This window comes from Tursiops truncatus, chromosome 3 (assembly GCF_011762595.2).
Source record: "Tursiops truncatus isolate mTurTru1 chromosome 3, mTurTru1.mat.Y, whole genome shotgun sequence".
In the NCBI taxonomy this organism is placed as follows: Eukaryota; Metazoa; Chordata; class Mammalia; order Artiodactyla; family Delphinidae; genus Tursiops; species Tursiops truncatus.
The window spans coordinates 33762473-33783515 of record NC_047036.1 but is presented as its reverse complement, the minus strand read 5'-3'; the positions used below and the strand labels follow the sequence as shown (position 1 = coordinate 33783515).

At 40.9% G+C, this 21043-nt stretch overlaps 1 protein-coding gene across 1 annotated transcript in view; it reads left to right on the top strand.

Annotated features, from left to right (window-relative positions):
• Positions 1–21043, top strand: part of MROH2B (maestro heat like repeat family member 2B) — a 60384-nt gene that overhangs the window by 22979 nt on the left and 16362 nt on the right. The window contains 14 exon segments of the mRNA XM_019929167.2: positions 2274–2381; positions 5562–5678; positions 8209–8316; positions 8867–8994; positions 8996–9017; positions 11532–11558; positions 12286–12405; positions 12616–12695; positions 17600–17735; positions 17831–17926; positions 18185–18274; positions 18596–18670; positions 18672–18726; positions 20760–20857. Of these exon segments, the coding sequence (XP_019784726.2) occupies positions 2274–2381; positions 5562–5678; positions 8209–8316; positions 8867–8994; positions 8996–9017; positions 11532–11558; positions 12286–12405; positions 12616–12695; positions 17600–17735; positions 17831–17926; positions 18185–18274; positions 18596–18670; positions 18672–18726; positions 20760–20857 (1260 nt within the window).

Here is a 21043-nt window from a genome sequence, read left to right as displayed (position 1 = left end):
TGTTTCTGTTTTTTTGTGGGGTTTTTCTGTATTTATTACTATTTATTATAGAATAGGTAACTCTTTTATTTAGAGAAAGCTCAGGGTATTTTTAATGGTTTTTAAATTTATATTTAAAAAAATACCTGTCAAATGTTTTTGAAGAATTTGATTATAAAGTTTACTAGATTTTTAAAATATTTTAATTTTATTGGATTATAGCTGATTTACAATGTTGTGTTAGTTTCAGGTGTACAGCAAAGTGATTCAATTATATGTATACATATATTCATTCTTTTTTTAGATTCTTTTCTCATATAGGTTATCACAGAATATTGGGAAGAGTTCCCTGTGCTATACAGTAGGTCCGTGTTGGTCATCTATCTTAAATATAGTAGTGTGCGTGTGTTCATCCCAAGCTCCTGATTTATCCCTCCCCCTCCCCCCCAAATCCTTTGGTAACCATAAGTTTGTTTTTGATATCTTTAAGTCTGCTTCTGTTTTGTAAATAAGTTCATTTGTACCTTTTTTTTAAATTAGATTCCACATATGAGTGATATCGTATGATATTTGTCTTTCTCTGTCTGACTTACTTCACTTAGTTTGATCATCTCTAGGTCCATCCATGTTGCTGCCAATAGCATTATTTCATCCTTTTGTATGGCTGAGTAATATTCCATTGTATATATGTACCACATCTTCTTTATCCATTTCTCTGTTGATGGGCATTTAGGGTTGATTTGTATTTCTCTAATAATTAGCAGTGTTGAGCACCTTTTTATGTGAACTATGGCTTCTTTAAAATGTCAGATTTCAGTGACCTCTCCACAGCACCCCACCCCCAACACCCGCCTTCCAGAATCAGAATTTCTAGGTGGGGTAGCTGCGAGCTCACAGGTCTTAGTGATACCCACAGTGAATCTTATCCCATATGAGGTTTGAAAGCAATGGCTCTATGCTTCCTGGTTCTTAACTCTGGGATCCACCTCTCCTCCTATATTCTGGCTTCTTTTATCTTCCCCTCCCTCTCTCAAAATTTTCTTCTTATTTTCCCCTGCTACCATTTTTTTTTCTTTTCTTTTTTAATTTTTTTTATTTTTAGCTGCATTGGGTCTTTGTTGCTGGGCGTGGGCTTTCTCTCGTTGCGGTAAGCGGGGGCTACTCTTTGTTGTGGTGCGTGGGCTTTTCTCATTGCAGTGGCTTCTCTTGTTACAGAGCACCGGCTCTAGGCACGCGGGTTTCAGTAACTGCGGCACGCGGCCTCAGTAGTTGTGGCCCACAGGCTCTAGAGCACAGGCTCAGTAGTTGTGGCGCATGGGTTTAGTTGTTCCGTGGCATGTGGGATCTTCCCCGACCAGGGCTTGAACCCGTGTCCCCTGCATTGGCAGGCAGATTCTTAACCACTGAGCCACCAGGGAAGCCCCCCGCTACCATTTTAAAATAACTGTTCTTACTAGGAAGGAAGGTTCTTTCTTGAGAAGCCTTGAGAACAGTTCTTTTCCTTCCTCCAATCTTGAGTATACTTCTTGGCTTCTTTTTCCAAACTGTCTGCATTTGCTTTCTTCCCTTATACTGCCAAGGTTGTACAATTTTTTTCTCTTCAAAGGATCCACTCAATGAGTTTCTATTAAGACAATGAATACAAATCTTTTCATTGGTTTTGACATTGTGTTCTTTCCAAGCTTAAGGTAGAGAAAACACAGGAGAAATTGTAGATTTTAGAAATTGCAAATGGATTTTGTCCTCCAGAAAGACAAAAACACCTTTTTATGTATTGTTCAATGAAGAGGGACATGGGTTCAGACAACTGATTGTGGCCCTGGCTCAAAATAATTGATGAAATGAGGAATATTTCACTACTCGAGTTGAAGTTGGCAACTTGTGCTTGTATATCTAATTGATTCTTCAAGGCATTTAATTCACTATTCCAAAAATGTCCCTTTTTCTTAGTATGGTGTAAAGCAAACTAACTTTGACAAATGGAGTTTTTTTCCAAATCTACCCAAACCTTGAAAGATGTTAACTTCAATTTTAAGTTTCAGACTGGATGAGTTTCTATTTTACGTTTTTTGGCAATTTTTATTTAAAAGGAAAAAGGAAGGCACTTACACGGAGTTACTTGCCCTTCCTGTGCATCTAATTCTTAATGGGAATTTGGAACAGGTTGTTATGAGAAAAGGAATAATCCCATGTAATATATACTTTATGCTTTTAGAATACATTGTAACAAAAAAAGCACCAAGAAAGCACATTAAACCGTCACATTAGTATCTGACTTTCACCTCCTACAACAGTTGCTCAAAGAGTCGTTATGGAAGATCAATGACGTAGCCTGGACCATTCAACTGAGTCGGGATTTCAACCAGCAAATGGACAGTTACGGCAACACCTCTGTTGAGAAGGTTGGTTTTTTAGCTCAGGGACTTTAGCTTCTACTTTATGACCAAAAGGAGGGAGAAATGGTTAGAAAAATGCTCCCTTCCCTTCACCTTACATTTGATCAAAAGTTACAGGGCCACACCTATCTGCAAGGAAAACTGCTGAGTATAGTGCCTTCAAGATAAATACATGCCTAACTAAAATTCAGGGGTTCTGTTCTAGAGAAGGAAGAAAAATGGATACTGGAAGGCAAATAGCAGCCCCTACCATAGCACTAGTTTAATGCAGCTTATGCCTTGGTTTACATTGGGCCAGTCTTGTGAGGCTGGCTACGAGAAATAATCTACTACAATTTTTTAAAAACTTGAAAAAAAAGAATGCTCAAAGGCCACTTCTTTCATTCCTCTCTCTCCACATGACCTCTACCAAACACTCCACATTGTAACCATCCATTCCAAATGGGGTTTGAATCCAGCTTCTGCTACTTACTGCTTATGTAGCTTTAGGTAAATTTTTTAACCTCTCTGGAGCCTCAGTATACTCACCAACAAAATGGAAATTTTATCTACCTCTGAGGATTGTAGTGTTACGAGGGTTCAATGAGATAAAGTATATAAAGTCCCAAGTGAAGTGCCTGGCACATGGCATGTGTTTAATAAAAAGCAGATGGTGGTTATCATTGTGGTTATAGTATTCCTATTTTTTTTTTCTGAAAAAACATTTCCTAAGTCATTAAGTGTTCCCAGTATTAAGTGTCTCTTCCCCCAAATTCTTTATTAGCAACCTCTAACTCTTCTATGTAATTTTCAAAATTCCTCTCACTGACTGACTCTCTAATTTGGTACACAGTACTGATTCTCCAAATTGGTCTATCCAGCCTGCAGACACACCCATCAGAAAAATTTGGTGAGCAATGACTCATCTTCTTATACACGAACTAGCCTTGTGCATCTCAGGTAGTACCATTCATCCAACAGTTTCCAAACCCACAAGATTAGTCCAAGATAATGGTTGTATGAGTAGGCAGAGAAATTCAAGCAATGAGCTGCTTAGATGGCTCTAAACCTTTACACTTAACACCAGAAAAGTAAGTGTACCAACTAGCTTTAGAAGCATAACAAACTACCCCTGGTGGCTTAAAATAACAGGCACCTAGTTAGCTTACAATTTTGCAAGTTGACAGTTTGAGTTGGGCTCAACTGGGCAGTCTTCTGATCTCAACTAGCCTCACTGCAGTGCACTGGGGATTGGCTGGTCTGGGATGATCTTAACTAGGACAGCTTTTTTCTGCTACTTGCAGTCCCTCATCCTCCAGCAGGCTAGCCCAGGCTTGCTCTCATGGTGGGGGCAATGAAGTATGCAATGTCTCCTGAGGTCTAAGCTCAGAAGGGGCATACTATTGCTTCTACCAATTCCATTGACAAAAGCAAGTCACAAGACCAGCCCAGATGCAAGGAATGGAGAAATAGAGTCATCTTGATAGGAGCTGCAAACTCCCATAGCAGGGAGGCGTGGATAGAGGTGGGATAGAAAGGTTATGGCTATTTTTGCAATCAATGACATTTTTTTCCGCAATTCTGGGTTTCTGATTTCTGGGATTCCTAGCCAAGTCCCCAAGTAAGAATGCACTATACATTGAACCTGACCAAATTCAGCAGAGAAGCAACAGATCAGCAGTACTGGGGGCCACTGAGGCTAGCTAGCCCTTCACACGTAAGTCATATTTCCCCCTGATCAAATCAATTTTTTCTCAGCACAAGACTTTTCCAGACTCTTTCCTGTCCTTCTCCCAAGATGGAGTTAAATAGACTCTAGCAGCTTTGACCCCAATTAATATTTACTCCAGTTCTGTAAACAGTTTTCCTCATTATGATTCCATGATCATGGGGGTCTTTTGCCTGGACAACCGAGAGTGAAGTGGCTGCTACCTTGTCAGATTCTTACTCTGGTTTTACTCTTACTCTGGTAGTTCTTCCACCTGTTTTATCACCTTAGGTCCCCCCTCATCCCAAGTCAGACTAATGCGTACAATTTCTCCTGAATGTACTAATTTAACTTCATTTGTTACTACTAGATTTTCCTCTCCTCCTGTGCCATACATCCTTTCTGATCAATAATGACCACTCCATAGCTACAATCCTCGGAGCTCTGCAGGGTCCTTAGAGTGGACTTCCAACTGGCCACTTTACTCTCCTGTGTGTAACAAGATGGACAGTCTAAATAAAGAGATGCCAATCTGGTATTACATAGCTATATATACACACATGTTCATATACCTATTTACATCCAGGAGTGTGCTATACTGTTCAAACACAAGCCACTGAGGGGCTGCCCCACACCTCCAGGCATAGCTCTGCATCATACATGGCCTCTAACGAAAGATGACAGGAAGACACGACTTTCCTACTTGCCTTTTCTCCATCCTGACACTGCAGAAGTAACCAGGGTAGGGCTGGCATAATGAATCCAACATTCTCACCACCTGTAAGGGAGATGGAAGCCACAGAATGATTCCCCACATGCTCCGCCTCCAGTGTTCCTCCATGGGGTGCTTTCCCTCCCCAGTTCAGAGTTCCGTACTAAAGACACAATGCGTGTGTACAAGTTCCTATGTGAATTTTCTTTTTCACTCCTAATACCATTCTGGCAGCACTTCTGGACAACTCACTCTACTCCTGGGAGAGAGATAATAGTAGAGCATACAAAGTATTATTTTCAAAATTACTATACTCTAAATCTCCTAAACGATAAACTAAGTCAATATACTGTGGAGTTTGAGAATATCTGATGGCATTATCTTCAAAATTACCCAATTTTATTGAGCATGTTAATGCAATGAGCACTTATTAGCTACCAGTGACCGTCCACTGGAATTAATCAATAAGACCCTCTGCAACCAAGAACTGAAGTTCTGAGCATAGAGACAAATAAGAAAATTAAAAATTACAGTAGAGTGAAAGGTATTATGATGGTGGAGCACATGGCATAGAGGAGAGCAGAAGAACACAGGTAGAGGACAGAGCCTTGGCGGGGGGCGGGGCGGGGGGGACACTTTGAAGAGACAGTATAGGAAAGTACATGGTTAGTAAGCAGTCATAAGTTACCTCAATGTCTTTTCTTCAAATGACTGTTTTAACTCTTTCCATTTTTCATCAGTCTTGCTTTCCAACCTTTAACTGTGTTGCTTGTCCTTTGTTTTCCAGAAATTTCTTTGGAAAGCCTTGGGAACCACCTTAGCATCCTGCCAAGACACAGACTTTGTAAGCTCACAGATTAAGGAAGCTCTGGCTGCTCCCAACCACCTGGGGGATCAATGCCAGGTGGGACCCCTTTCTTTCAATTTCCTCTCATGATAATGATAATGAATTCCTTCTGGAAAACCTCTGACAGTTCTTATGTTAATGTCTTACTCATTCAGAATTATCCATGCATTCAAGAGAGTCCAACAGAATTTTTCAGAAAAATGAAACTTCCTTATTTAAGTATCAGTGCTTCATTATCTAACCAGGTTTGTGAAGATATTGAAAAATGAATTTTAATCGCTCACTTAACAAGAGTATTTTAAATATATTTTGACCTTGGCTTTATAACTTAAGAGTATGATTGTAAGTATCAAAATCATTAAACTTGTAAGCTGAAAGTAAGCTTATATACGATTGGTTTTCCACCTAGAGAAAATGTAAGTATAACCTGAAGAGCTTTTGCAAAGTGTTTTTGCCTCTTCCCTACCCTAGCCTAAGCTGGAGAGCATATGTGAATGTGGAAGAAAAAGGAGAATGTCTGTTAAAAAAAAAAAAAAAAAAAAACTCTGCAAGGCTAATAAAGACCAGCTAGTAAAAAATATATTTTCATAGTCTGTCTTGTTATATACTCTTCTCAGAAATTCTCAGATGTTTAGGGTCCTTTCCCCATCGTAAATGGCTAGAAACCACTAGACTTACTGAACTTTTGAAACTGTTCCTTCTCAGATATTCAGTCATCACATTTCTCATTGGCATTATTCCTAGCACCATTTTTCCCATCCTAATTGCCCTTTCAGTTCTGCTCTGGGCTAGGAAACAATGTCAGTTTATTTCAGATATAAGCATACAATATGGCCGTCATTCAACGTCTGAGGGGTTCACAAACTTGAAAAGATGAACTTTGTGACATCCATTTGAGCTTCTCAAATTCCTCTTTTACTTAACTTTACTTCAAGTTCTTGAGTGTGTCCCACACACTCAAGTCACTTAGTGAATGACCTCTGGATGGGTAAGGTGTTAACGCGTAACTTTCTTAGTCTCACTGAGCCTGCTGGCCTTCCATCTCCCGAGCGTGACTCTCTCCCTCAGGTGACACCTGAGCTCTGATTCTGATGTCAGACTAGCTGGATTCAAATCTTGCCTCTACAACATGCTACCTACATCCCTCAGGTTCTTCCAAGTAAAATAAGGGAAAATAGAACCCTTCTCAAAGTCTTATTCTTGGAGAATGCTTAGTGAACAGCTTCAGGAGAAGAGAGCTGAGGTTGCAACTGTGAGGAACTGGAGAGAGAAAATGGACTCAGGGAAAGATGTAGGACATCTGTGCAGATTTGAGGGCCCCATTGGGGGTTGAAATTATCTTCTACTGCACCTATTTTCTCCGTGGGGTCACTTTTTTTTCCAGTAGCCTCCTGCAGATGAGGTGTAGGGACAGGTGATCGGCAAATGGGGAGTCAGATTTATCCAGGGCTTTGCCAGACTTACATGATAGAGGGACAGTGGGACATAGGTGGAAAAGTAGGGGAAGGAGTTAAAACATTAGGAAGATGGGTTGGGAGAGGAGAAACACAGAGCACTGTGGCGTGACAGGACCCAGAGGCTGAAAGACACAGGTTTATATCTTAGGCGATGGCCAAGGAACACAGAGACATCAGGCCACAAGCCTTTAAAGATCTCTTCCAAGCATCTTCTGACAATGGAGAGTATGTGGCCTGGTATCTGAGGACTAAGAACAGTGCTGGTTGAGACCTTGGTGACAGTGGTCATGGTGGTTCTAGCCGGGTTATACAATCAGATGAAATGTAACAGGACTCATAAACAAACTGCCATGAAGGTACAGTGGTGATGTGAGCCTCGAGCAAGAGAGGTGGGAAGAATGTGGGCAAGGGGGGAATATGACCACAGAGCATGAAACAGGAGCTACCAGATTTCAACATTTTAGCCACTTGAGATACAGTAAGCGTTCAGCAGGAGAGGGATCCTATAGAAATTACAGTCAACTCTAGCTCAAAAAAACCTCCACTGGCTTCCCACTAGTCTAAGATTAGAAATCCAAATGACTGGCTGTGGCCTGAAAGGCCCTACTCAGACCAACCCCCACTTCCTCTCTCACCTCATCCTGCACTTCCCCTTGATTGTTCCTTCTGCCCTCCTCGATGGACCTCAGGGCCTTTGCACTTACTCCATCTGTTTAGAATTCTGCTTCCCAGGTAGTCCAATGGCTCAGTCTCTTGCTTATTTCAGGACTCTTCTCCATGTCACCCTTGTATTGAGGCCTTCTCTGGGCACCCTATTTATATCCCCCCAGTGTGCAGCTTCTACTCTTTTTTTTTTTGCTTTTCTTATCTCCATAGCACTTATCACCTTCGGACATACTATACATTTACATTTACATGCTTACCAAATTTGTGTTCACTTTATGTCACTTCTCAGTCACTTCCCCATCACTTCCCCTCGCTGCACACTCAAAAGGTTGGGGAGTTTGATGTGTTTTGTTCAATCCTGTATCGCCTGCACCTAGAAGAGTTCCTGACACATAATGGGTGCTCAGTATATATTTGTTGAATAGATGAATAAACTCAAAATGTCCTATCTCTTCTGATTTTAGGGAATAACATCTATCTTAGGATACTGTGCCAAGAACCACTTTGAAATTGTTTTAAAAGTTCTTAAAACATTCCAAGATCGGGAAAAGTTTTTCATGAATCGATGCAAGGTAAAAAGAAGAATTTGCTCCTCCAAAGCCCTTGGTCATTGCAAAGGCAAATGACACTGACTGCTTCAGTGAATATCCTTTCTCCGTATTATACTTGCTCCCGTCCCCAAGTCTTTATTCCAGGTCAGAACTGTCCGAACCCAGGCCCTGAAGAATGACCAGCTAGGTAACAAGTCTCCCCCACTTTCTGTCACTAATGCTGACCTGGGAGGCCCTAAGGAGCTCCGTGTGTGCCTAGGTTTGTCCCAGCTGCTCAGGCCTCATGGAGAGTTTCCATTGTGTACACTCTGCTTCCCCTAAAGGAGAAGAATTTACTGAGTAAAAATTAATGCAAGCCTTCTCACAGGTACCTCTCTTAACGCCTGATAGATCCACAACACTGTCCTGTGTGTTTAAATTTATATAGGCAAGAGTGTCAGCTTTAGACTAATTGTAATAATCTCAGTCCCATTTCTTAACTCCCTAGTGGCCCATAGAATTAAGAAAAAACATGAGAGAAAAAGAAACTCCTTCAGTCATATTTTTTATGTCTCTCTTTCCTCCTCTTCAGGGTAGTTTCTCTGGGAAAAAGAGCCTGACCAAGACTGACGTCATGGTAATCTATGGAGCCGTGGCCCTCCATGCTCCCAAGAGGCAGCTCCTCCCCAGGCTTGATCAAGACATTGTATCCCAAGTCGTTTCTTTATGGCCAGTGCTCTCAGGTAACAACCAACACAGGGCCACATCGATTTCCAAGGCTGGGGTTCCCAAAACTTGGAGGGACTCAGCTCTTGGAAATCTTCATGCTCAAAGGACACAGACCAAAGGAAAGATAGGGTATGGTATAGTATGTTTGGAGGATGAGAACTTATGGAAAGAGAACATTTTATTATGAAACAGAGTTGAGTGATTTGTTTCTTTCTTAAGACCTTGGGCAGTTCACATCCCACCACTCCCGCATTGCCTTCCTAGACCAGTTGTACCCACCATGATCTCACCCTCATTTAAACTTAAAGCAATGACTCCTGTACTACTTTAGGGCAGCTGGCTTATTACTTCCCTGTAATAGTCTCTGATGAGCTGCTAATGGTAGCTGTTTAACCTTTTATAGGGTAATACTTATAAGCCATCTAAAAGAGTGTCTCACAAATAGAGCCATTTATGTATTTTTAAGTGAATAAAATGCATCACTTGTCAATCTACTCAATCCACCTCAAGTTGTACTAATTTCCCCCTCCACCATCATCCCAGCCACGCTGACCATCCTTGACACTCCTCAACATGCCAAGGATGCTTCTGCCTCGGAACCACAAAACCGAGTTGGAATTCATCCAATCATTTCTGTCCCCCATAGCACTTTTTGTATCTTTAATAAAATGCTTTCTACAGGTTGTCAGTTCAGCCATTTTGCTGATTAGTACCAAGTTAGCCACCTAAGACCCACCTAGCAATCAGGTTTAAAATATGGCTTCCCAGAGTCATTATCCAGGGAGGTTGCCTCAGTAAGTCTGGGGTGGGGTCTGCCATTCGTATTTTTTAAAGGTTTATGAATGATTCTTATTCACAGCCAGGTTTAGGGGTTTTCGTTGATTACCTGCACATCTGCTTCTCCCATTAGATTGACAGCACCTTGATGTTAGGGATTGTACACTATGTTCCTTTATCTCCTCTTCTGTGTCCTCCACAAACCACCTATTTGATAAATCTGTGCTCTTGACATTTATTCATGTGTGTAGGTGAGAAGAATGGACTCATAGGGAGCTCACGGTATTGTAGATATAGGTACATGCTAGTGGAAGGATGTAGGGCAGTGATCCTCACACCTCAGCTGCATGAGAATTACCTGGAAAGCCTGTTAAAAATGGAGATCCCTAATGAATCAGTCTTCAGGGATGGATCACTGAATCTGTAATTTTAACACCTTCCTCAAAAAGTGATTCTGACATACCCAAAATTTGATAAGCAATGATGAGAACTGAAAACAAAATTTTCAAAGACGTTTTATGTTACATTAATATTTAGTCCATCATTGAGGAAAATCATTATAAAAATAAAAAAGGAAAGAGACAAAGATGTTTCAGATAAAGATCACTGGGGCTTCCCTGGTGGCGCAGTGGTTGAGAGTCCGCCTGCTGATGCAGGGGACATGGGTTCGTGCCCCGGTCTGGGAAGATCCCATATGCCGTGGAGCGGCTAGGCCCGTGAGCCGTGGCCGCTGAACCTGCCCGTCTGGAGCCTGTGCTCCGCAACGGGAGAGGCCACAACAGTGAGAGGCCCGCATACCGCAAAAAAAAAAAAAAAAAGATCACTGGACACTTTGAGGTCAGTTCTGCTATAAGGTAACATTTGCACAAGATAGTACCAGAAAAACCACAGGGATTATGGGAGAAATGGGGTGAGGGGAACAACATTCAAAAAAACCCCATCAATGACACATTAAAAAAAAACGGAATTAAATTTTCAAAAGTAATTTAAAAAACATTTAGGAAATATATAAATACTACCAAGAAATGACGGCACGTTTCCTTGCAAAACACCTGAAGTCAGCTGTGCAATTTATGAGCTACTATGAAATGGTGGTGGGAAAGAGGGTTATCTGAAATCTGACAAACAGCTGTAATGCCAGACTTGAATGAGAGCAGCTCATCACACACAGTAAACTGACGGATATTCGAGGTATGTGCACAAGTCTTCCTATGCGGCTCAGTTCAACTGTTGTACCTTTTTGCTCTCACGGACAAAACTGTTCATAAGCAAACTCAAAATTCAGAATATGCTAAAAGTATTCCCTCATGTATCAATTTCGTTGAAACAAATTTGCCATTTTCAACACAGGCGTTGTCGCAGAACTAACTATATCTCAATTCCAAAGTCAGCTGCCCTATTAACTTTCATTTTATAACTTTTCACCGCTTTTTCTGCCAAGAGCTTTAATACCCTTTTTCTTACCAAAGTCTGATAGAGCCTCTTTAAAATGAGAAGGCTGAAGCCCAAAGGCTTGACATCTTTATGCTGCTTTCTGTAGTTTAGTCATGATTCACCCAGGGCAAAGAATCTACCAGTGTACAGGGTCTCCCTTTGAAACTGGGGGAGGGAGGCAACAGCTCCCACCAGTTGGAAGGACTCGGCATCCTGCTTCACTGTTGTCCTTCAGGTTGATGGGTCGGTCTTTTTGTTGGGATGAGGGAACTCTAACTGCTGCTCTAGTGTCTGCTTCTGCCTTTGATTTTTTTCAGGTTCTGGGCATGGCTGTGATGAACAAGGTATGCAGCATATGTGATATATTTGAATACCTGTGTTTGAGTATAAATATATTTGAATACAAATTATGCTCCCTGGAAGTACAGTAAGCATAAATGTTCTCTTGATTTGATTCCACAGGAAAAGATCCCAAAATATAACTAATTAATCCAGTTCTGAAGCCAGGAACCCTGAACCTAATTTAAGACAGAACAAGGAGCTGTATTTGGTTCTAGGTGGTTTGGAAGTTAGACTGTAAACTAGAACAGTGTTCTTAGAACTGTGGGTTGTAAACCACCAGTAGATCATGAAATCAATTTAATATAGCTAATAGATCAAAACCAGCAAAATGTTTGTAATGAAATAAAAGAGAAATAGAAGAGTACATTGCACATAGCAATAATAAATATCATAAAACTTTTATTTCAGTTATGTATTTTATATATATATATTCACTATATTGTGCATGTAAGTACTGGGTAGAATCGTAAACTGTTTCCTATTTTGATTTCTGATCAAAAATGTTTGAAAGCCACTGCTCTAGAGAAACCTCAGTTTATGATGGGAGCTGGAGGGGCTGGAGATTGACCTTAGTTTCTCAACTTCCCTGCAACTTGGATCCGAGACTAAGGTGGAGATGGCAAAAGGAGCAGAGTGTCACTCCTGTCTGGGCACATATTTCAACCCTATTTGTAGAGCCGGGTGTGGTGCCTAAGACCCTGGCTTGCACTGTGAGTCATTTTGCTTTAGGACATGGATCTGCAGATGAGTTTTATAAGAAGTATCACGGAAACTGGCATTGCTGTCCAAGATGCTGAGGATGAGAAGTTCAAGTTTTCCTACAAGGAGGTGCTGCTGAGTTACATGCTGGTGAGTGTGCAGGGAGGACATGGGCAAAACCCTGAGAAGTTCATTACCAAGAGTGCAGGTAATGGGTAAAACTCGCCAGTCCCGAAGAACAGACCTTGGGCGTATTTCCGCCTGAGGGTGCCCAACGGTCCGATGAGGTTTCCACCTCTTTGTGTCTAGAAACTCCCCTGGTCCTTCCTGAGACAGTTTACCTCCTTGTCTGTGTTGCAGGACTTCATCAGGGATGAGCCCCTGGATTCCTTGACTAGCCCTGTTCGGTGGAAAGTCTTAATCGCCATCAGATACCTCAGGTAGAGAATTTTTTGTTTGTTCTCACCGAAAAAATATTTCCTCCCCCATATCCTCATTCTGATCAACTGACTTATCGATCGGTGCAGACTCTAGTGCACCGATCAAACATGAGCACAGTTCATCAATAGGTTATTTCAAATGGGGGCTTTTTCTCTTTCCAGAGTGACAGAATTGACTGAGAGCCTGATCATTTGTTGACTCACAGGGACTAGCGGAGCTGCTTACAAGAGTCAGACTTACTGATATATGAGGACTGAAACTTCTGTGCAAAAATAATTTATCTTGGCCTGTAGGCAAATTTTAATCGTCCCATTAGAAATATATGAAACCCTTAATCACACCCTAGTTTGGTTAGCAGCAGTAAACCTGAAGAAGATAATAATTTTAAGCACGTTTTTAAAATAATATTTTTCCCCTGCAGTAAAAGAAACAGAAGTTCACTGTTAAAACCTGGAAACTATAGAAAGTTTTTAAAAATGATAAAAATCATCCCAATCCTCCCCCCCTTTTTATCAACATTTTGGTATATTTCCAGGTCTTTATTTCTAGTCTTCCATGTTGGTTACAGAGTTGAGATTCTACTCTGCATATGATTTTTTATCCTGTTTTTTTTTTCTCACCTCATCTTACATATTCCAATGTTATTACCAACTCTTCACAGACATCAGTCATTTTTTATTAATTTTTTTAATTTTTGATTGTGGTAAAGTATACATGTTTATCATCTGAGCCATTTTTAAGTGTACAGTTCAGTGTGTTAAGTACTTTTACATTGTTGTGCAAAGCAATCTCCAGAACTCTTTTCATCTTGCAAAACTGAAGCTCTGTACCCGTTAAACAACTCTTCATTCCCTCCTTCCACCAGCCCTGGCAGCTACCATTCTACTTTCTGTCTCTGTGAATTTTATACTTTAGGTAACTCATGTAAGTGGCATCATACAGTATTTATCTTTTGACACCTGGCTTATTTCCCTTAGAACAATGTCTTCAGTGTCCATCCATGTTGTAGCATGAATCAGAATATCATTCCTTTTTTAAGGCTGAACAATATTCCATTCTATGTGTATACCATATTTTGTTAATCCATTCATCTGTTGGACGTTCATCTGATGGGTGTTTTTCACATTTTGGCTATTGTAAATAACGCTGCTATGAACATGGGTGCACAGATATTTCTTCCAGACCCTGCTTTTAATTATTTGGGGTATATACCCATAAGTAGGCCTGTTGGATCATGTCAAGCCTATTTTTATCTTTAGAGTAACCACCATACTGTTTTCTCTGGCAGTGACACTATTTTACATTCCCACCATCAGTGCACAAGGGTTCTAATTTTTCTGTATCCTTGCCATCACTTTGTTATTTTCTGTTTGTTTGTTTTTACAGTAGCCATCCTAATGGGTGTGAGATGGTATCTCATTGTGACTTTGAGTTGCCGTTCCCTAATGATTAATGACTTCGAGCCTCTTTTCATAGCCTTATTGCCTATTTGTATATCTTCTTTGGAAAAATGTCTGTTCAATCCTTTGTCCCTTTTTTTGGTTCTTTCTTTTTGTTGTTGCTGAGTTGTAGGAGTTATTTATATATTTTATATTCTTTCTATTCTCTATAAGGTTATTAACCCCTTATTAGATATATGATTTGCAAATATCTTCTCTCATTCCATAGGTTGTCTTTTACTCTAAATTGTGTTCTTGATGCACAGAAGTTTTTAATTTTGATGTAGGCCCATTTGTCTATTTGTACTTTCATCATCTGTGCTTTTAGTGTCATACCCAAGAAATCATTTCCAAATCCAATATCATTCCCCTCTGAATGGTCTTGGAACCCTTGTTGGAAATCATCTGACCATATATACTAGAGTTTATTTCTGAGATCTCCATTGTATTCCATTGGTCTGTATGTCTGTTTATTTATGCCAATACTATACTGGTTTGATTGCTGTGGTCGTGTAATAAGTTTTGAAACCAGGAAGTGTGAGATCTCCAACTTTGTTCTTTTTCAAGATTGTTTTGGCTACTTGGGGTCACTTGAGATTCCACATGAGTTTTAGGATGGATTTTTCTATTTCTTCAAAAAGTGTCATTGGGATTCTGATAGGAACTCCATTAAATATGTAGACTGCTTTGTATGGACATCTTAACAATAATAAATACTCAAATCCAAGGACATGGAATGTCTTTCTCTTTATTTGTGTCTTCTTTAATTTCCTTCAGCAACATTTTGTGGTTTTCAGTGTACAAGTCTTTCACCTTCTTGGTTATTCCTAAGTATTTTATTCTTTCTGATGCTATTGTAAATGGAACTGTTAATTTCTTTTTTTGATGATTCATTGTTTAAGTGTATAAAAATGCAACTGAGTTTTGTGTGTTGATTTTGTATTCCGCAACTTTTTTTTTTTGAGGCTGCGTTGGGTCTTTGTTGCTGTGCATAGGCTTTCTCTAGTTGCGTCAAGCGGCGGCTATTCTTTGTTGTGGTATACGGGTTTCTCACTGCGGTGGCTTCTCTTGTTGCGGAGAACGGGCTCTAGGCACGTAGGCTTCCATAGTTGCAGCACGTGGGCTCAGTAGTTGTGGCACTCAGGCCCTAAAGCACAGGCTCAGTAGTTGTGGCACACAGGCTTAGTTGCTCCATGGCATGTGGGATCTTCCCGGACCAGGGCTTGAACCCTTGTCCCCTGCATTGGCAGGAGGATTCTTAACCACTGAGCCACCAGGGAAGTCCCTGTATTCTGCAACTTTGATGAATTTGCTTATTAGTTTTAATATTTTTTGTAGATTCTTTAGGATTGTCTATGTATTAAGATCATGTCATCTGCAGACAGAGATAATTTACTTCACCTTTCCAATCTGGATGCCTTTTATTTATTTTTCTTATCTAATTGCTCTGGCTGGAACTTCCAGTATTATGTTAAATAGAAGTGGCATCTTTGTCTTGTTCCTGATCTTAGAGGGAAAGTTTTCAGTCTTTCACCATTGTGCATGATGTTAGCTGTAGGCTTTTCATATGTGGCATTTATTATGTTGAGGTAACAAACATCATTTTTAATGGCTGCCTAATATCTTGGTACATAGATATGCCTCATATTGTTACATTTCATTATTAATCAACCTCCTATTGCTACATTTAATTATTTCTTGTTTTTAAAAACTATAAGTAATACTTTGGTGAACACCCTTGTGCAAAAAGTGTTCTCTGAACTTCTAATTATAAAAGTTGACAATTCGTTTCAATAAATATTATTGAGTTGCATCCATGTATCAGACACTGAGCTAGGTTCTAAAAGGACAATGTTGAACAAAATACGGCCTTGCTCTGAAGGAGTTTTAGTCAACTAGGGGAAATAAATGCCAAACACATTCATATAATTTCTCTAAAACTCGATAAGAAGCAAAATAAGGGAAGGCACAAGTTGCCATGTTTACAAAGATGAGGGAGGTTTAAAGAAAGTGCAAATAAATCTTGAAGATCAATTAAGAATTAACCAGGCTCCAGAACAGTATTGTCAAGTAGAAATAAAGTATAATACAAGTTACATATGCCAGTTAAAATTTTCTAGTAGCCACTTTTAAACGTGTAAAAAGAAACAAGCTAAATTAATTTTAATAATTAATTTTAATCTAATATATTCAGTATATTATTTCAAGTATTTAAAATAAAGAAGTAATAAGATAATTTACATGATTTTCATACTAAATCTTCAAAATCCAGTGTGTTTTACAATTACAGCCTATTTTAAATCAAACCAGCCACAACTCAAGTGTTCAATAGCCACATGTTGCTAATGGCTATCCTCACATGGACAAGACACCTGTAGAACTTGCAAACTAATCTCTAATGGCAGAAAGCAAATCAGTGGTTGCCTTGGGCCAGGGTAGAGGAAGAGACGAGCTGCAAAGAAGCATGAGGAAAAACTGGGGGATGATAGCAATGTTCTATATTGATTATAGTGGTGGTTCCATGAGTATGAAACTCATTTGATTGCACACTTTAATGGATGCAGCTGGTTGTGCATAAATTATAGCTCAATAAGTTGAGTTTTTTAAACAGCCAGCCAGACGGTAAGGATGAGAAGATTATTCAGCATCTATCAACACATTTAACACTTTCAATAGAGTTGTCCCAGCTGTTACTGACTTTTACTCTCCAGTGAGAGAACCAATTTCACCTTTCTCTGACAGTGTCATCATTTTTAACTTCTTTGTTAATTTGGTTGCTGACAAGTGGTATTGTATTGTCTTAATTTACACTTATTTAATAACAAATGGAGTTTCTCATGTTTATTGAACATTTACATTTTTCCAAGTTATGTACAGGTTTGTTTATATCCTCGTAATGTCTATAGTATATGTCAGAAAGAAAGAAAGAGGGAGAGGAAGGAAAGAAAGGAACAAAAGAAGGAAGATTCCATTATCATTTATTCACTTGTGCATTTATAAGAACCTATAGTATGTGTGACATTACATATAACATGAGAGGACATATGAAATTTATAAAACTCACTGCTCCAAACTTAGAATCAATCTCTCTCTCTCTCTCTCTCTCTCTCTCTCTCTCTATCACACACACACACACACACGCACACATAGTCAAGTGCTGAAGAAAACAAGTAGATTAATGTTAGATCATATAGTAAAGGGTAAAGTAATGCAAACCAAGTGATGGTTTGCTTATCACTCTAATAAATTAGACCTGAAGCGTGTGGACTATGCCCACCGCTACAGTCTGGTTCTATGTCCCCAATCTCTCTCTACTTCCATCACCACCTCCCTCAACATCCCAGCGCATCAGAAATGTACCTGACCCCTTCAGCCCCTTCAGACTGGCAGTTCTTGGGAATTCTACTGGGTTATGTTTTGTTTGTCAACATAATATCCACTCCTCCCCGTGGTTCTCGTTTCAGTAAACTGAAACCTCAGCTCTCACTGAATGACCATCTTAATATTCTTGAGGAGAATATCCGGAAGCTGCTGCCCCTTCCACCTCTGGAAAAACTCAAAAATGAGGGCAAGACAGACACGGACACGGAGCACATTCATGTATGAGGGGGCGAGGCCCGAGGGGAGTGCAGAGTGGAGTAGAATGAATGAACTTGCTCCCCTCGGCCTGACCCTCACACTCACTTTGATTTCAGTTTCTCTACGAACGATCCATGGATGCTCTGGGGAAGCTGCTGAGGACCATGATGTGGCATAACGTGAAAGCAGAGGACTGTCAAGAAATGGTCAACGTGAGTAGGGCCACTGCTCAAACTGACTCCCATAGTCCCTAATCGGTGCTCCAAGGCACCCTCCAAACTCTGCCTCATCCTCGTCACAGGGACTCGTCCAGCCCGACCCACGTGGCCCACCACGTAGGGCCAGCCCACTTAAAAAGGGTTCGTGGGGAGGCCAGCACCCTGTTCCAGAGGAGGCAGAGCGAGAGCGAGAGAACGAGAGCGAATGAATACGAGGATACTAAGGAAAGACTTTTACTTTTTGACCAACAGCTTCTCCGAATGTGGCTTGTTTCACAAAAAGAGTGGGAAAGGGAAAGAGCCTTCCAGATCACCGCGAAAGTGCTGACAAACGATACTGAGGTAAGGAAGCCCCTAAAATGGATGGATGGCATTGCTTGCTAACAGCAGGGACCCCTGAGGCCGCTGGAATCCAAAACTTGTGCGTGACGGATCTCCAGTCCCGGGTGGGGCCTTTCCGGAGAACCACCAGCCAGGTCTGTCCTAACCCAGAGCGTCTTTGCTCGCTTGCTCGCTTACTTGACCACTGCCCTTAAAGTCCAAGAGTCCATTCTATTCTAAGGGCCTGCACGGAAGGAACAAGGGACTTAATATCCAGCGTCGGGACTATCCTGGGACATCGTTAAGCCACCCGTCACCTTGGGGTCCCCCTTTGTCCCGCAGGCACCAGAGAACTTTAAAATCGGCTCACTCCTCGGCCTCCTGGTTCCTCACTCCTGTGACACCTCACTCCTGTGACACCTCCATCCGCCAGGCGGCTGCTAGCTCGGCTATTAGTCTGTTCTGCATAAAAGGTGAGGGAAGGATGTGAAACTCACAGATGCAGAGAAGATACCTGTTTTCTTTTGTTCTCAGCTTTTCTCCTCGTCCATCTATCTCTCTCCTTCCTCCTCTCTTTCTCCTCCCCCAGTTCAGCCATTTCTGAATTCTGATACCTTAATTATGTCACACAATTTGTCTCTCTTGTAGATCCTTTTTCCTCAGTGGCTCTGCTTTCTGGTTTTTTAAAATAAAGATAACACCACCAGAGCATGATAAAGAGTCATTAAAGCAGGTAAAATGTTTTGAGAGAGTCTGATTTAAATCACACAGCAATTGCGCATATTAGCAAAGCTTTCTCTATCACACGGCTTTCTTCCAGAGGAAATTGCACTATTATTATGGTGCTAAAGTGCCTTTCAGAGTTTCCTAAGAGAGATAACTTTGTGGAGGTTTTTCCAGCTTGCATAGCAGGACCTCTGTCTGCTCTGCCAGGACACGTGAGTAACTGTCAATGTCAGGAAATATAAGGAATTTTAAAACATCAGTCTCAGGCTGAAACCAACACTCAGGGCTTCCTGATTAAATCCAGGTTAAATAAGCAGGTGTTTGGCCGAGCTGGGCCCTGCATCGTATGCACAGTTCTCTGCAGACCAGGTGCAGCCAGGAACACTCAGCCAGGTTGACTGCAGCTCATGCCCACCCTCGGCTCTTCATTCTCTTAGGTACTCGGCAAACATTTCTTGAGTGACTTTTCATGTGTCAGGCACTGTTCTGATGCTGGAAGCACAGAGATATTATAATTCTAAGATTCGCATAAGAAAAGTCTGTTAGGTTTGCTGTGCAAAAGCTTTTGAGCCAAAAGGTGGAATTTGGTTGGGGGCAGAGGGTAGAGTCAGTCAAAAAGGCCAAACTACTCAACAGAGCCCGAATAGGTCTCTTGGGCTATAGGACAGTCAAGGGACAGTCCCTTGGGATATGGGAAGATAATTCATGAAGGGTATATGCTTTTACCAAAGCCAGGAAAAAAAAAATGAATTAAGGAAGTGAGAACTAAAGGACCATTTTAATAAGAGAAGAAATGTGCCAGAGAGGGACCTCACAGGAAGAAAGGAATTAGAATTCTATTATTGTTCTACCCATTCTCCCTTTAGTGTCCTTTATTTTCCTGAAACATGCAAAGTTCAGGTCCTTAAATATTCTTTGTTAACAAGAAATCTCACACTTCATTATTCACGATAACTTTTTTTCTTGGTTGACCAAATAAATACGGTAGAGAGAGAGAAAAACGATGATTATTTTTTTTTTACTAGATACAAGTAACTAGTGTGATACTAAATTAAATACCCATTTAATACTCATGGGTGTTGTTCAGTCAGTTGTTAAAGCAGATGAGGGATCTGAGGTTAAGAAATTTACCAGCTGCTTGGACAATTGAAAGCAGTGGAGCTGGACTTTGAGCCCAGGTCGTCTGCCCATTGGCTAGGCTGCCTTCCAGAGTGGTTCAGGTGTGCGTTTCCACAATTACTATACTCCATTCAAACAACAAACAGAATATCATTACCGTTTAGGTCTGCATTTACAAATTGATATCAACAGTCACTTAACACAGTTGCTGATGTTCCTATTACAATGGTTGCCTTACCATTTCCTCCAGAGTGGCTCAGTGCAGAATGGAGCTCCAACAGAGACAGCAGTATAGCAGAGGAGTAAGAGCCTGGGCATTGGTGTCAGACCAGGGTTCAGGTTCCAGCTCTCCTATCTTTACTAACTGCGTGATCCAGCCAAATGGCTTTACACCTCTCTGCCTCAGCTTTCTCAACTGCAAATAACCTCAGATCATTTTTAGGAGCAATGAGATCATTACATGCAGAGTATTTAGCATGCTGCTGGCATGCAGAAACTACTCAATCGGTGTTTGATCTTATGCTCACCATCTAATCAGACAGGCTTCAGTGGGTTTGTTAAAGGCATCCAGCAGCTGAATTAGTGTCACATCAAAATACAGACAGCTTCTTCAACCCCTATCAGCTCTTTGAGCTCCTATGTCACGCTTTGTTGATTGCAGGCATTCGCCTGGAAGTGGAAAGACTACAGGATTTGCAGGAAGGGCTGCAATGTGATGATGTGCAGGTCCAGATCAAGATTTCCTCCAAAATAGCAAAGGTGAAAGATATGGAGGACTGGCCAAGGGATGTAAGGATGATTCCGGGTTGATTTCCAAACGAGTCAGCTGTGTACACCCCGCTACCCAGGAGGGCAACAGCCTAGCCATTCTAGCTGAATGAAAGACCTTTGTCCACTCATTTATTAACTCTGGGTCCATGTGCACAGGCAACACCTGCTACTGAT